This window comes from Rhipicephalus microplus, chromosome X, assembly GCF_043290135.1.
Source record: "Rhipicephalus microplus isolate Deutch F79 chromosome X, USDA_Rmic, whole genome shotgun sequence".
Taxonomy (NCBI): domain Eukaryota; kingdom Metazoa; phylum Arthropoda; class Arachnida; order Ixodida; family Ixodidae; genus Rhipicephalus; species Rhipicephalus microplus.
This window is the reverse complement of record NC_134710.1, coordinates 80293504-80311450: the sequence shown is the minus strand read 5'-3', so window position 1 is coordinate 80311450 and position 17947 is coordinate 80293504. Positions and strand designations below refer to the sequence as shown.

General features: G+C 46.9%; 1 protein-coding gene across 3 annotated transcripts in view; it reads left to right on the top strand.

Moving 5' to 3' along the window:
- Atx-1 (Ataxin 1) overlaps positions 1–17947 on the top strand; it is a 187311-nt gene that overhangs the window by 50322 nt on the left and 119042 nt on the right. The window contains exons 3-4 of one of the 3 annotated variants that reach the window (XM_075877197.1): positions 1072–1137; positions 16161–16229. In XM_075877197.1, coding sequence (XP_075733312.1) covers positions 1072–1137; positions 16161–16229 — 135 coding nt within the window. Of the gene's footprint in view, positions 1–1071; positions 1138–16160; positions 16252–17947 lie in introns of all 3 variants that reach the window. The other 2 variants (XM_075877196.1, XM_075877198.1) reach the window with 2 other exon arrangements.

The following is a 17947-nucleotide window of genomic DNA, read 5'->3' as shown; positions in this document are numbered from 1 at the left end:
TGGGCCTCCGGTCGGGAGGACACACGAGCAAGCAGTCTTGTGTGTGTACCCACGGCAGAACGTGCGGTGCCTGTCGAACGAGTCAAAAGTGACGAGTTGCGAGTGCGTGCGTGTGTGGGTGCACGTTCGAGCGGCGACACCGGGCTACACTTTCCGACTCTCTTACTATTATCATATTTTATTTGTCTCGCTGATCTCCTTTTTTTTTTCTCGCGCTATTTTCTTTTCTATTGCCGAGGGCGAAGAGTGTCGTGGCTCGTCTATTGTCTCTGTGACGTGGCCTTAAAGCGACCAGACAAATGGGCGTCTGCTCAATCATTTTCAATGCCGTGAAACGTGCGCCCGTACGCACTCAGTGTGCGTGTCTGAGAGGGCGCTGTCGTCAGACATCGGTGCGCGCGAGTCACCTCCGCCGCGGCGCCCACGGTGACGACAGCGCCCCCGTTTCTTGTCGCGGTGCTCCGGGCGCGACGGTTCTTCTTCTCGCGCATACAACCGCGCCGTTAGTGTACGATATACGCTGCCACAACAGTGGCGCCCACAGCATGCGCAACATGATGCCCAGTAATGCCGTGCTAGGTCATTTCTTCTATCCCCCCCCCCCCCCGTTTTTTTTTTTTTTTTGTCTTCTCTACGATCCTCGCACACGTGAGAGACGAATTGAAGCGCGCGGTTGCGGAAGAAAGAACCCCAGCTGTGCAAACACAATTTTACACGTTGTCGCCCACGGGATGTTGGGAGAGAACAGAGAACATAGTCATCGCCCGCGGGCTTATTATGTCTACGTGGTGCTACTGGGCACGTGCATGTTTAGAAGGTTGCCCTTTCTTGAGTCATTTGGAGCCATGTATTTCCTTCGTAACGGCAGAATAAGCTGCTACGTCTACCAATTCTTCGTCTGCTGCCCGCTTTCCCCTTCCCTCCATTGTAAGTGCGACCAGGCTAACACCCCCCCCCCCTTGCTCTTCCTCTTCCAACTAGACTGACAACATACTCTCCATGAGAGAAAGTCCGTCGATAATGAGCAGCCTTTTACTTCATTTGCTTTCTTTTCTTGTTTTGCGCGAACAGGGACCGGAGACCCAAGTCCGCTTTCTCAGAGGCACCTTGGACGATGGAAAAGGAACGGCAACGCCGGTGCGTCCGCTCTTTCTTATACAGACGTGTGCATTTAACTGCATTTCAACTCAGCCACTCAGTATTCGCCGCGATATGTGGATCTGTTCGTAAGAATGAGACGGTTACTGGAAAACGTGAGTGGCTAATAATGACAAATAGTTCTTATATCATTTGAACGCGAATTCATGCGCTGCGGCGCCCGTACTTTCTAAGCATCGGCTGACTCCGCAGAGTTCCTTGCTCATAAATTCTTTGTCCAGGTGACCGGACGCCATCGCACATATAATGTGGCCATCCATCAGGATTGGCAAATATATTCTTACAAAAAAAAAACTGTAGCTTAAAACTTGTTCGTGACCGATTTCTAGCATGCAGCGGGTTGTAAAAACTTGCACTGGTGAATCTTGCAGCAAAAAAAAAACACACATTATTAACAATAATAAGAAACACTGCGAGCGAATAAAGAAGTAATTGCTACTAGTGGCAGGCTTTGTGAAGCCATGTTCACAAATGTTTTCGTTCTTAAAGGAGGTTTTTTTTATATTTCTCTTATCCTAGCGTATAGCGAGAGTAGGTTCGTTGCTCGGCGATTTCCGGTCCGCTTTTTGTGTACCGGAAGTTGAGATTTTATGCGGTGCGCGTGAAAACGCCGAATAATATAAAACTGGTGTAACAAAAGAGCGAATGGTTCACATAACGAGTAATGTATATAGGATATGATTTTGTAGCGTAAGCATGGTAAATATAAAAACCAGTGAATTGTCAGATTAATTGGTGACAGTAAATTGAATGAGTTCACCGAAGGAGCGGACTGTTTTCTCGCGAAAAGCTGGAATCGCTGCGGCACACATCTCCGCTACGCGCTTCGCCGCTTCAGCTGCGGCAGTGCGACGGCGTCCTGCCCGAGCTGATCGCGGAGGCTACGTGGAGGGAGGCGCAGCTCAACTCGTCGTGTGCGCTTAAATTCGTTGAACGAGTTCATTGAATTGGAATGCTAGAGACACGTATGTTGTGTGAGGTCAGCGCACGTTAAAGAACCCCAGGTGGTCTAAATTTTGAGAGCCCTCCACTACGGCGTCTCTGATAATCATATCGTAGTTTTGGGATGAAAGAACCAAGATATATTATTATTATTATTATTATTATTATTATTATTATTATTATTATTATTGTTGTTGTTGTTGTTGTTGTTGTTGTTGTTGTTGTTGTTGTTGTTGTTGTTGTTGTTGTTGTTGTTGTTGTTGTTGTTGAGTTTATCTAAGACTGAACTAGTTGCTTGCGGGTATACACCATCGAAAGGATATGCCCACCAAACTCTTAAAATAAAGGCAGTGCTATTTACTAACTTTTCAGGTGGTAAAGTGCTGTCACAACATTCACTACTGAGTAGTAACTGCAGGTAATAGACCACAGAAATGAATTACCTCGAAGTATAGTAAATGTCTGTGGTCTACTAGTATGTGATCTACTACCTGTAGTTACTCCTTACGTATTGAATGTTGTGACAGTGCTCTACTAGTCTGTAGTCTGCTACCTGCAGTTGCTACTTAGGTAGTGGATGTTGTGACAGCACGTTACTACCTCAAAAGTTAGGAAGTAGCAGTACCTTTCTTTAAGAGTGTACAGAAGAATATTCTTTCACTCCAACGTCCACCCAAGTGAACCTTCACCAAACGCTGTGGGCTAGCTCATCAAAGACACCTAAATAGGTGACATTAAGACCGCCTAGAGTTTATTTTTATTTTGTTTTTTGTGTGTGTCTTTGAATACCGGCCCTGAGCGAACACAAGAAAAGGTACCTGCGCATGAACTGCATGCTCGTGTGATGATATGTCAGATATAGTAGGGAGTTCTAGAATACCGTTTGCAAGCGCTGTGGGCGTAGCGGGTGCCATATGAGTTTTAGGATAGCGTTTGCCCTGCTGTAAACCGCAACGCACGATCGCAGCGACACCGTAGCCTCTAAAACAGCGTTTGCGGGCCACATGCAGGCCGCGTACGCCGCACGCAATTTCGGATTTCCTGCGTGTGGTCCGCGAACGCGAACGCCGACTCGCGTTACGACGCATGCGCAGTGGCAGCGACCGCACCGCAAGGACTCGCGGTGCGCTATTCTAAAACTCAGTGACCTGGGTCGGCCAATAGCGAAAATGGCTGGCCAGTGGTAAACAGTTCTTGCAGACGAAAAAGAAAAGGTGTGAATTTCACCGAACACACTCACATTTTGTTGTCTTACCGCAGTGGCTTATCGTAGTCTTTATGACTTGGAGACACAACGGACGTCTCTAACAGAGGCATATGCACGAACTGCACCGAATCCACGGCGCCCTGTCGTATAACTGCGTGTGACCCGAACATATTCTTTTTTTTTCTTCTTTTTTTATCATTTAGTTAAGCGCACGCGATCTTCTCTTGCTCGCGCATGACACCTTCCTCTCTGGCGAGGTACCGTTATCTCTTTGGCGTAGAATTTAACCATTAAATCCGCTGCATACTCGTTGGATTCAGAAAGGAAATTCCGGGAGCGCAGCTATGTGATAACGCAAGATGTTCACAGCAAGCACCGGTACGTGTGGGAATGAAAATCATTCAGCCACTGCATCATCGTATTCGCACTCAGCCGGTAGTGACTTACGCGTTCTGCTCGCCGCAAAGCCTTCTCTCTCTCTCTCTCTTAGCCATATTTCCTGATCTTCGGGTCGATTAGCAGTTCTGTGCTCGTATATAGTGTCAGTGTGGCAATGCACAATTTTGAGTGCTTGCTTCGTGGCTATTCCGTGCAACGCGAGCCTAGTACTTGACGTACTTCACGTCGGTAAGAAGGCACCACTGTATTGCATACGCGATCGTGCACGTAAAGTGTGTATTTTCAGTGCGCACACAACTAACACGCAGCGAGCGCACACCGTACAATGCATACACATTTAATCCGCTAAGAAGAAAAGTTTATTGTCCTTCCGTATATGTACGACACAACTTCTGAAAACGCGACACGATGCCTGCAACACTATAAAAACGAAAGTTCGCGTCTGTTCTCAGTTGACACGATGAGTAAGCGCCAACGGAGCGTTCAGCTGAGAGCTCCGCATGCAAACACCATGCATTTTTGATCAACAGTGAAGCGAACATACGGGAAAAGTGCCACCAGGTACACCCTGCGGTGCACGCGATTCGCACCGAGTACACACGACAGCTGGGCATCGCACAGCTTTCCTAAAACAAGCAAAAGAAGCAGCCCTCGTGCATTGACTCGCTGCCGGAAGAGAACACCGCTTCCAAGGCCGCTGCGGCGGCTGGTCGTCGGAAATCGCGAAGTGTTTATCTGCTTCTCCGCTAGGAGGTAGTGCGAGTGTTTTCGATGCGGCGGCTTCACGAGTACGACGCCATGGCCTCTCCTATATTTTTCCTTCCTCCATGCTATACGTTCATAGCTATCGTTGAACCCGCCTTTGCATGGTGCATTCTCGTGGTTATCATCTCGTTCTCGTGTGATTTACTCCAATTTTCGTGCTCATGTGCCTATTTTCAAGTGCACGTCAAATGCCTCGTTTCCGCACTCGTTGCACGTTCCGCACTTGTTGCAGGAAAACACTGGTCGTGCTGGAAAAAAAAAGAAAGCTTGGAACAGCACGCGTGTCATCGAGCAACAGATTGTTGAAAAGTATGCGCAGATGTTTGTATAAGCGGTATAAGCTCGGCTTGTTCGCAGCTGCCACTTAGTTCTCGTGAGGCGTGCTTTCCGGCAACATATATAGAACGAGCGTACAGAAAACGAAACGAAACAACCAGCAAGTGAGGCGACACTTTTAGGATGTCATCCGCGCTCAAATCATCGCTTGACGTCGTGTGATATGCACTTGTCTCTTTCGATTTCCGCTACACGCTTCGTGTCGCAGTTATGTCCTGCGGCCAACGGAAATGCAGAAGGTAAAAAGAAAAGAACAGGGGGGGGGGGGGGGGTACCTGCTTATTCCACTTTCGAGCACTCGGTCAACAGTAATACCGTCAAAATGGACGCATATTGAAAAGCAGCTTCAGAAGGTCCTGCGTTAGTACATAACAGACGTAGTGAGGGTTTCCAGTTCGAGTGTTCATGTGTCCTCTATATTTGCGCTGCAGGTCGCGGGATCAAATCCCGGCTGTGGCGGCTGCATTTCCGATGGAGGCGGAAATGTTGTAGGCCCGTGTGCTCAGATTTGGGTGCACGTTAAAGAACCCCAGGTGGTCGAAATTTTCGGAGCCCTCCACTACGGCGTCTCTCATAACCAAATAGTGGTTTTGGGACCTTAAACCCCACCAATCAATCAATCTATATTTGCGCAGTATCATTAGCGTCTTAATTGGGGATATCCATACGGTATGTTCGCCACGACTGTCGACAGTCGGACTGAGCTATTGCTTCCTCTGAGCTCACCTGAAAGGCTCGTTATGAGCGCATAATGCATGTTGTTGCGACATGCGCGCAGACATGCGAAGTGAAAGAAGTGGAAAAGAGGGGGGGACACTTTGCCGGCACATGAGTACCCGCATCACCGAATACGAGACCGAAGTACCTATGGATCTTCGGCGGAAGAGGGCGTGCTGCGCCGGCCATGGTAGAATTGCCTGGGGCGTTCTGCTTCCCGTCCACCCTTTTCTGTACCTCTACGCAGCTTTTCGTCGACCGTTTACTTTCCCACGAACGCCTAGCCGTGCTCCCTTTAGGGGTTGCAGAAAAATGGAGTCTCTTCGTGGAAAACATCGCTATTGCTCGCTGCTTGGCGAAACAAAACGGGGCTCGTTGTAGCCGTCTGTCTCCGCGCAGCTGATTTGCTGATTGTCAGTATCGTATACTATAGGTCTTTTGCTCGTGTCCCTTTGAAGCTGTATGTGACGAATCTTGAAATATTAACCGTCATCCCCCACAGTTAAGACAGCACTGTTGCAGCTTGCCCCCTATCCTTGCAATAATTTAACAGAGACCGTAGCCAGAAATTTGTCTCGGGGGAGGTGAGGATGGGAGGGGGATCATTAGCCCTCTTTGTGAATGTTCCTATGTGTTTGTATTGTGCGTCTGCATACTTGCGTAGAAAATGTAAAAAAAAAAGATCGCAGTGGTTTGGACAACCTTTCTCCCTCCGCGGCTCCACTACCGTACACATGCCTTGGTAACGGTACACTTGTGATTCACCGCGATTTAATGTACGATCAACAAGATGAGGAGTAATGCGAGATTTTTATGCTGGGTAATAAATTAAAAACAAAAGCAAAAAAGAAAGAGTATTCTCAATTGCAAATCTTACTCCAAAGAAGTGGTCTGGCTTATTCCAGTTGCGTATCAAGAAGTACGGTTAATATTATTATTATTCAGCTTGGTTCACTGTGTTGGGTTACGCTTCTCGGGGAATGCGGTTCGTTGTCCCTCCGTCCCGTCGGCTCGCTGCCACGTCTTGCTTTCGTTCCGACGACCAAGCCTGGCTTTTTTCAGTACCTCTGACTCACTTTCCATATCTGCCGACGATTCCCACTGAGCCGCCCCTTCTGCCGGTCCTCCTCTATACTGCTGCAACGCGGTTTCACCGGTCCCTCCTCTGACGTCATGCCTGAATGCACCACCCTGCGGTAGTTGCTAGACAACGGCTGAGCTCGTGGTGTGGCCACTGGCCACAGCGGAGCGGTGCGAATGCGGCCAACGTAGCCCTCGCTAAAAAAATGAAAAAAAAAAACAGAAAATCTAGTCAGTTCCACGCCGTGAAAACCGTCACTCTTTTCTTCAAGCCTTAGAATTCCCTCCCAAGTTTCGACATAGTTTTCACTGCATTATATAGCCTCTAGCTGGTTCATGATAAGCGTCTCTCATTGGAAGCTCGCGTTGGCTTCGGCGAAATGATCGGCAGCGTCGTCTCGTTGCTAGCGCTCGGTGTCTCGGGCGCCCGTCCCCTAACGTTAAGTTAGCGTTAGGGGACGGGCGAGTGGCCTACGTGGCCAATCCCTCACCGCATTGATATTCTTCTCCCGAATTCACGTTTGGCAAGCTGGGGTGTAGTTTCCAGTGGTTGCGACAGCTGTTTTCGCACCATGAGGTCTCGGGTTCGAACCCCTCCTAGGCAAATTGATTGCTTTTATTTACTTCTCTATTCACGACCCCATCAGTTACGCCGGCTTTCCGTGGTCGATCGCGTGATATCCTTTCCTTTCCCACCCTCACGAAGTTTCTCGTTTGCCCCTGCCCATGCGACCGGCTTTAGTGAACTACGGGGACGCCATCACGCGATACGCATAGGCAGCTTCGCTGGCTTTGCGTATCGGGTGATACGCGATGCCAGTGAAATTAGGTGGGGACTTTCGATTAACCTTGAACACCTGCGCTTCTTTAACGGTCGCCTAAATCTATGAACGTCAGTGTTTCGGCATTTGGCCCCCAACGAAGTGGTAATCAATTTATAAAAGTGAACGTGTCCGTTTACATTCGCTCGTTGGTCTGGCGACCTCCGCAAAAAAGAAAAAAAAAAGAACAGATTTAACAATCCGTGAGAAAGGCAGAGACTGCATGCGGTGATATTGTCTGCCCTGTGACGCCGTTCATATTGAACGTGCTGTGCAATTGCAGTGTCCAAATTTATGCTACTTTCGTTCATAGAGTGAACGCAGTTAGCGTCCTTAGTTGGTGAAATTGTAAGGCTCATTTTTACTGCCTTCCTTTGTCGAAAGCAAGCGTTTCGCAGTGTGTGCGGTATTTTTTTGGAAGGACGCTCGCAATCGTAACGTCCTCCTGATGCAATGAGGCTTAAAAATACACTAAAAACGATATTTTTCGTATTATTAAATTACTCTTTCACAATTCCAAAATCCCCAAGCTTGCCGTAAGAAGACGCTTGGTGAGGAAGAGAGCGCGTCGGAAAAGAAAATGCGGTTTCCAGCTCGCCTTCGCTATATCCTTCGCACAGGCGATGTATCCTTCTCGCCACTTATTACTTAAGAGCGCGTGAAAAAATGTCAGCACTCAGCGTTCGAGCCCGTCCGGATTTCGCGCTTCTCGGCTGCACGCTGTTATCGCCACTTGCGCAGTCGTGAACGCACGAGATGAAGTGAAATCGGTTCATCGCACACGATAGTCGTTTGAGACGAGGAAGAACGGATTGGCGGCTGCAAGGAGGCAAACCACGTCTCATATTTCTCGTATATCGACGAATGAAAAGCGTGTACTGCGCCACGATCGTCAAGGGATCACTGTCTTGTCCTGAGGTGCGCAAGACGAAGAACGCCAGGAGAGAATAAAGGCCAAACCTCATAAGCGCGAAAATGCACGCGACAGCGACAAGCGACGCGAAGTAGATCGGCTTCGCGCGATCAGTCGCTAGCGCAGGCGAACCTCATTCACGCGACGGCTTCGGCGAGCGAACTCCATTGTTGCTGGCATGAGGCCTTCTACTCGCACCAAGAAAACCGCGTAGCGAGCGGTATGCAATTTAAAAGTAAGATATATTGTTGTCTAATGAAACGGAAAGTGTTTAGTTTATTATTGCCTTGCAGCACTTTTTTATATGCACATGCGTAATAAACATTGCGTTATTTCTTGTTGCGCATACGTGACTCGGGCAGGGTCACGTGCACCTATGTAGTCTTCGTCTTTTCCGGTATTTCGCTATTGGCTGCTTGAGCCCAGCACTTCCGGGCGATGAGCGACGGTTTCCAAATCTGGAGAACCGAGCGATCGCGCGATAAAGAGCACGCGACACGTCGCGCGAACGCCCTGTTTCGTCGCTCATTACGTCGCTCGTCGCTGTCGCGTGCATTTTCGCGCTTATGAGGTTTGGCCCTAATGCGCTCGTTTTTTTTTTTTTTTTTGTATTTGAGAGACTAGTGAAAGGCCTTTCAAAAGGACACTGCAAAGTGAAACACCGGATCACCTTATTGTGATAGATTGTACTCTCGAAATTTGAATGCTGTTAATTTTACCATCATAAGTTTATTACTACAGGACTAAATGAATGTCAAAGTTTGTGAAATTCGCGCTCAAATCTCCGCGCATGACGTGAGGGATGCCAGAGTGTATCATTTCGTATTTTGACGACATCGGCTCAACCAAATAAAAACAAGGTATGTTAAATCGATGACCCCTAATAGACAAAGTACTTCATTTTTAGCGATTAGGAAGCATACCATAAATCTAGTAGATGCTTTCAAAATCTATGACGTTACGGCGTTGGGTGCAGAGATTTCAAGATGGCGTCGGGATCGTTTTTGAACGCGGGCTGGTGAAAAGCCCTTTTAGGGTTCCCTATACGTTACGGTGAACCAGCGCTGCAGTTTCCGCTGCAGTTACTGTAAAGGCAGCATGTAGAGTAAGTCTAGTTCCCCCGGGCATGGAGCGCCGCCCTGTCGAGCGTGGCCGGAAACATTCGTGCGTACAAACGAATACTAACGTGAACCGTGCCGCCGTGCGCGATGATCGGACGAGGAAAAAGAAGCTTCGAGACCGGCGTTACTGTTGTATTCACAAATGTCACAACAACAACAAAAAATTCATAACAAGAAAAATAATCCACAGCCTGCATAGTTGAGTCCCTCCGGCGTCGATTTCCATTAATGCACACGGGTTGGTGCTCTTGAAAAATTACGGCATATTCACGGGGTGAATGATGATGAATGGGCGAAGCTCCGGAGAGATTCATTGGTAAACTGTGAATCTTCCGTGTAATTCGCCCAGTCGATCATCATGTAAAGACGTGAGAAACGCTGTGTGTGTATATACACAAATCAACTTTTATTTGTTCTTAGACGATGGATGGCTTGCGATGTCCCTTCATTATGACGGCTTTATGGTCTGTGAAATAAAGGGAGAGCGGTTCCTGTATAAGATCTCGCGTCTTTCATCAACTACAAGTACCGCTTTCTAGTTTATAACATCTTGCATCTTTTCATCATCAGCTACAAGTACCACCATCTAGTAAACACTACAAGAACTAAACGAGAGGTGGCTACATACAGGAGACGGTACCGCCATCTAGTGAACACTGCAAGAACTAAACTAGAGGTGGCTACATACAGGGGACGGTACCGCCATCTAGTGAACACTGCAAGAACTAAACTAGAGGTGGCTACATACAGGCTACAGGGGACGCACAGCCCACGCCCTAAGGAGCTTTGCCCCTAAAATATCACAAGTCTTTTGCCTTGAAAACGTTCAAAAAGCACATGAAAACTTAGGTTGCGTTAGCATCGCGTTGTATATTAAATACACTGTATTTATTCGATTGTAACAGGACCACGATTGTAATGCGAGGAGTAACATGCCACTATAGGTTATTCTAAAGCTCCCTAATAATCGCGGGCATCGCTGCTCACCCGCTGTGTCGCAGTTTTCAGCGCTGTGTCCCAATCGTCGCTGGTCTTGCGCGTTCCAAAAAAACACGACGCACATCGGGAAAAGCCGGTGGTAGTGTCGCATGGCGTTCACCATGCCTTTCTGCGTGCGCGAGGTGTACCAGGGCACGTTAAAACGGGCCCGTATATAGTGCATCTCGAGGCGGCTTTACTAGCTGGTTCTCAGCCAACTCGCCAGGGCGGCGCGTCGTGCAAAATTTAGGGGCGCCGCGTAAATTTTTGGCGTGCCACCTGGGCAGTGCTGGCTTGCGTATACTCGCCATCAAAACACTACGATCACTCCGAGATACGGACATGGCTAAGAGTGTCTGCCTTTGTACATTGACGAACTTGGCCAGCAAAAAAATTAAAATAAAATGGGACGGGGGGGGGGGGGGTGAATGAGATCATGATTTAGTAACTATATTGTGCTGTTGTCAGGGCGAAAGGCTCGCAGTTTTATTGCATTTAGTAGGCTTAAATTTGTTTATCATTGCTTTTTGATTAGGTCGTCTGACTACGTGAATATCAGTCTTCAGCCACTCGCTGATGCTGCAGAGTTGAAGTCGAGAGGTAGCGAATTCATGTATTCGTAAAAGAAATATTAATATCAGTTCAACGAGATATGCGCTAAAAATTCGCTAAATTAGGCGCACGGTTGTTCGCACATTATATTGAAAGGGGTGGGAGATCCGCAATCGTTTAATGGAGTATTGGGAAACTGAACTTGATCGGATGGCAATATATGTTGTAGCGGCGCATATTACGACTTTATTTGTAGCCGCCGTGCTATGGTTTCAAGATTTTTGAGCTGACAAGACTTTACTCTAATTGACTGCAATTTCGCGGTTGATTGATTTGTGGGGTTTAACGTCCCAAAACCACCATATGATTATGAGAGACGCCGTAGTGGAGGGCTCCGGGAATTTCGACCACCTGGGGTTCTTTAATGCAATTTCGCGGTTGCCGTCCTATATATAGTCTCTGTCAGTAAAAATGATTTCTTCCAATTTTTTTTTAATTGTCTGGCGGTTTTTCGATTGAGCAATGACCACCTATTCATTTAATCAATCGGAACGGGCCGAATTTTCATTTTAAAAAAGTATTTTATATAAGACGGTTTATAATCATGCCGTAATAGTGACGACATGTTGAAATGAAAAAGAAAATGCGCTGATAAAGGTGGATAAAGTAAAGGATAAGAAGTAAAGTATCTCGAGACTGCAGACATGACAAAAGCAACGAGTCGGGATCTATTCAGGTGCCGTTCTCTGTCTGATCAATAACGAAAAGCCGCTTACATTGCAGCGTTACAATATTCTCATTCTTCCGCAATGCCGGCGTCTTCTGGTGCCGCTATGCCCTTTCGCAATGGTAGATCATTTCGCGCAAAATGATGGTGAAACCGTAACCTTCGCTGTTGCTGCTGTATTCTTGATGGCCTCTATGCAGATTCTTTAGTGAGAGAACCTTTCTTCAGGTGCTTGTCGAGAAGACGCCTGTCTGGCGTCATAGCCGAGTGCCTCATTTAAAATATAAAAAAGCGCGTTTGGCTGCTATGCGTCTTGGAACGATTCATTCTGGGCTCGAAAGCTGAGCCCCTTATTCAATCGGCTACACTTGCGCAATATTTGAGCGCACCAATAGATTTAAACTACACGACTGAGCACCGATGCAGAAAGAGGTCAAGGGGAATAGCACAACGAGGGGAGGAGACCACAGAACACATCAGCAAGCTTCACATACGTCGCTAGCAGTAAGCCGAAACTATATGGGGAATGCGTCAAACCCGGCGAAACTGTTGTCACCGCAACACATGAAGCAAGCACTTAACGCGACAACAGTGAGCACAGGCTTAGTTCCACGAGCATGGTGTCGTCGTAGACCATGTCTTCTTCACGACCAGAAGACATGCAGGTTGTTCTCCTTCTTCGGGTTATTCGCACAGATAGACTCATCGATACCAACCGTGCACAAGTACCATAGAGCATTGTCAATACTAGCAAGGAGGCACGAGCTTCGCATACGCGAAAAACAGAAAGATATACCCTCCGCGGTGATCTAGCGCTTATGGAGCTCGATTGGTGACCCACGGATCGCGGGTTTGAATCCCGGCCGCGGTGGTCGCATTTTCGATGTAGGCGAGAATGATCGAGGCTCGTGTAGCGAAAACTGTCCGGTGAGGTGACACGGATGCGGTTTTCTCAGCGCTTATAGCAAGCTAATCAGGCCATGCAGAAAAAAAAACAGAACCAGAGAAGAAAAGTGCCCCGAGCTGCCAAGTAAAACGCAGAAACAAGTTCGTTGAATGCGTGATCGCGGTTGCGTCTTAACGTGCAGGAAGTATATATACTATCAGACAGGTGCACAGAACAATCAGGCAGATGCATCAAGGATGGGTTGCGGGAATGCAAGAATAAAGTTGGAAAAATCGCGTGTAACGAGGTTAAGCCCAAACCTCATAAGCGCGAAAATGCACGCGACAGCGACGAGTGACGCGACGTAGATCGTCTTCGCGCGATTAGTCGCTAGCACAAGCAAACCTCATTTACAGTGGCCTCATTCACGCGACGGCTTCGGCGAGCGAACTTCATTGTTGCTGGCATGAGGCCGTCTACTCGCACCAAGAAAACCGCGTAATGAGCGGTATGCAATTTAAAAATACGATATATTGTTGTGTAATGGAACGGAAAGTGTTTATGAATGCCTTGCAGCACGTTTTTTGATATGCACATGCGTAAACATTGCGTTATTTCTTGTTGCGCATCCGTGACTCGGGCAGGGTCACGTGCACCTGTGTAGTCTTTGTCTTTTCCGGTTTTTCACTATTGGCTGCTTGAGCCCAGCACTTCCGGGCGATGAGCGACGGTTTCCAAATCTGGAGAACCGAGCGATCGCGCGAAAACGAGCACGCGACACGTCGCGCGAACGCCCTGTTTCGTTGCTCATAGCATCGCTCGTCGCTGTCGCGTGCATTTTCGCGCTTATGAGGTTTGCTCTTTATTCGCACGCCCTCGTAATCAGCACCAATCTTCCCCTCTACTTCAGATGATAGATTCATTGATATGTGGGGTTTAACGTCCCAAAACCACCATTTGATTATGAGAGACGCCGTAGTGGAGGGCTCCGGAAATTTCGACCACCTGGGGATCCCCTCTACTCCAGTCCACCAATGTAACGCGTAGTTGCAAAAGTGAATTAACACGATTTGTAGCTGAAGCGGGGCAGATTGCTGTGCTCGGAGATATGGGCATCAGCAAGCACACTAAAGCACTGTCAACCAAAAAATAGAAATATTTGCGCATGACTAAAGGTCTCCCTCTCTCTCTCTCTCTCTCTCTCTCTCTCTATATATATATATATATATATATATATATATATATATATATATATATATATAGAGAGAGAGAGAGAGAGAGAGAGAGAGAGAGAGAGAGAGAGAGAATTTTTATTGTACGCGATGCTGGCAGTGTTCAGAACCAATTGAGATTGCTTTGAGTGCTGTACAGACTTTACCATGGCAGAAGAACTTGTAATGTGTCCCGGCTAACATTGTTTGAAATGAAAAAGTAGTTCACGATTTATAGTACTGCATACTCTATTTTTTTGTGTAAAAAAGTGGGGTAACGATTTAGAGTACAAGGTACTCTACTATGGGAGAGCATAAAGCCGTCCCAGGAAGTCCCACAGTGTAACTTAGTGGCGTGCGTTTCGTACGATACAGCAAGTGTATTTTCACTGAGGTCAAGCGACAAAACCACCACCCTATCTCTGACCAGGTAGCTGTAACTTGGCCTGATTGTCTCATCAAAACACTTTTTAAAACTTGAAATGTTGGTTTGTTCTTAATGTACTAAAGCATTAGCGTATTTGTTTTAGCTTAAATTACCGCTTACTGCCAATTTTGTTTCTGCATATAATAGTTTGAGCAGCGAACCGTCGAAGTGAATAGTTGATATATATGCAAGGTATAGGGTCTGTGGCATGTTAGCGCTGTGTGTGTCTACGCGTGCCTCTATTTTTTGTCCTGTCTTTTACGTTCGCTACACGGAAATTTTCTGCAGCCTATACTTAGCCCTCCACTATGGCGTCTCTCATAATCATATCGCTGTTGTAGGATGTTACACCCCAACAGTTGCAATAATAATAATAATAATAATAATAATAATAATAATAATAATAATAATAATAATAATAATAATAATAATAATAATAATAATAATGTTATTATTATTACACAAGTGCTAGTGTCGTTCCTGTCATTGTCTTCGTAGCGCTTATGTTACACAAGGATGATCCTTTGCGTGACTTTCATCTTTTCGAAAACTTGCGTTGTTGAGTTTACGTGCGCTAACTGCTTTAGGCACGATCGTATAATACTTATATTTTGCCAATAGTTTTTCTTCGCATTCGCTTAAGAATAGTCGAACTTCCCTTAGAAAATCTTAACCCTTCGAGATAAAATCCGCGCAGTTGCGCGAGGGTGGCTTGCAACGAACTGTTTTTAATAAGGTGCAGTGAATGCGAGCCAGTTGGTTGGTATATCGATATGTTAAAAACGGCGCTAAATGTATACATGGTTCAGTCCTGGCACGACTTTGTCGCAGTGCAGCCACACGTAAGTGCAGAAGCTGTAGTAAAGCGGCTACCCGGAGAGTCTGCTGTCATCGTTCGCTGAGCCCTTTTTAGTGAAGGTCCACGAAGGGACATATCTGCCAAAGCCTTCAAGTGTCTAAGAATGCACTTTGAGAAAAAAATGTTAGTAATCAGTTAGTAAAAGCGTGTGTTTACTTTTGCCGTCATTAACCAGGGAAACCTTCTTATCGCTTTTAATTAAGTAACTACTAAGCTACCAACGTTGCCAGATCTATTGTATATAGTGTCGCGGTATATTTTGCCGTAATGGTGACACTCGTAAGCGAAATTTGGGCAAGCTTTATTTTATTGACTATGCCTTCGAATAGAAGTTTCGTGCTACGTGGAGGCACATATTAGGCAAATATAAGGGCACACGAAGATGTGTAGAAAACATTCTATACTCCAGTACATGGTGTGCAATTCTAATGTAGGGGCACATATAGCCTTCAAGCTGCTGCTACAGTAGATATCATGCTGTGCCGAAGTCTTACTGTTTTGTTTGCGCATCTGCGCGCGGGTTCCCGCTTGCGATCCCTTCATGTGAGTTCTCGTACCCATATGATCATATGGTCATATGAACATGATCATATGGGAATAAGAAATCATATGACTATATGATCATATGAATATATGATCAGATCTCTTTGAGTATATTGCTGTGATGCACACTTACCACGGTATAATTACATGATGTAGCTAGCAGCCGTTAATTAATGTACGAGGACAATGCCACTTCGTTTTTTTTATCCTGTACTTTCGAAATAGAATAACCTTGATATGGCGACGCACTCGCACATATAACGCTATAGGCTTAAGCCTCTATTTGCGGTGTTCCCAACAATCTAGTAACGCACTAACCATTCAACTCAGCTCAATTCACTTACTAACTAGGCAGTGAATTTCGCTAACCTGCATTTCACTACCTTCACTTACTAAGGGGCTAGTGCATTTTGTGACATGGGGACGGTTAGTATTTAGTTAGTGAGTATGCCGACCTTTTTTTGTTTTAAGAGTGTGCGGTGATTCCTTGTGTGTGTTTCCCACCGAATCAATTATAGGCTGCTGGGCGAGCGGGGTTCCATGTGGTATTCTCGGACCCCGACAAACTGAGCTCCCTAGGCAAGAAGGTAAATGATACGGATCAAGCAAGTAAGTGGTGTGTGAAATAAAGCACGCGAAGAACTACGTCCCTTGCCGGTGCGAAGTTGTACACGAGATCGCGACAACCTATGGGAGTGCCTGTATCGGACAGACAAACCGTTGCCTCAAGGACCGTCTGCGCGAACACGCCAACAAGCTCGGAGGCTAAGTGCTGTACTAAGTGTGGCTACCTGCCACGTTTTCAGGAGACCCGGGTGCTGCGCACTTGCACAGAGGCAGAATGCACGTGAAGTTTATAACCCTTTCGCGATGAAATGTAAAGATGAAGCGCGTTTCGTAGCCCCCTCGATTAATCTAGCTGACAAGAAGTGTCGCCATCTCCATAACCAATCTCCAATTTAGGATGACTGCCAGTTGGGCGTGTTGGTAAAGCTTCATGATGAGACAAGCGCAAAAATACACACACTCAGAGAGGACACAGACAAGCGCTTACTAACAACTGAAAATTTTATTTCGAAGCGAACACTAATAAATACATAACACGCATGTACGTCATTCCCGACTTCCCCTGTCATCATCAACAACGTGCTATAACAAAATATGCACGCGCCCACAATCGGAAACAAACACGTTTGTTTGTGTGGAAACGTGTTTGTTTCCGATTGTGGGCGCGTGCATATTTTGTTATAGCACGTTGTTGATGATGACAGGGGAAGTCGGGAATGACGTACATGCGTGTTATGTATTTATTAGTGTTCGCTTCGAAATAAAATTTTCAGTTGCTAGTAAGCGCTTGTTTGTGTCCTCTCTGAGTGCGTGTATTTTTGCGCTCGTTTCATCATGAAGCAATCTCTCATGGTTAAACAATAATGTGCCGCTGGACGCAGGCGCTGCCAGAACACTTTTCCCCGCGTTTTCCGTTTCGATGTATACATGTATACAATACGCCAAGTAGCTGGCAGTCAGCGCTGGTCCTGTATGAAGTCTTGTCCGTGTTTACTTCGCGCTCTTCTTAATTGTGAACTCTCTTCATAAGGAGAGAGAGTGAAAGACGGCCACACGTAAGAGCACAATCGCGCCTATAGGAGGGTGCCAGTCGCGTCCGGCGCCGTGGGCGGCGGGAAGGACGCGTGGCGCCTCGACCCGTCTCGCGGAATCGGACGATGTCAAGTTCGGCCTCGCTCTGCGGGTGCGTGAATCAGCGGCCCGACTGTGCACAAAGGCCGCGCGGCGACGCCTTCTAGGAAAGAGGCGCCCGAGCGCGATTCATCTGATTTCCGGAGCGTCGCAGTGGAACCGCCGCGTCGGCGGCCGCCAGCGACAGTTCTTGCTTCTTTTCTCATCGTTTCTCGAGGCAGAAAAAAGAAATAATTAATAAAGATAAGGCATGAAAGTGCGGGTGACCGTGTCGCATCGCTGTGAATTCTGAGCACTTGTAACCGCTGCAGCCTCGCATCGTCCAAGTACCGACTGCGGCGAGCACAAAGACATGACGGCTGCAGATATGCGTATGCAACGTATACTATGCACGTGCAACTCGATCGCTCTATGCGCCCTACAACCTGTACACCAGGTGCCCACGTGCACTTCGTGTGGTCGCTCTGACTCAACTGTATGCATGCAGTGTGTGCAGATGCATCTGTATATAGTCCGTTGGCATGAGTGCGACGACGTTAAAAGTGTATTTCTTGGCGAAGTGTAATTAGACTTTGCCAAGAGATGTCTCGCATTTCAAATATATAGT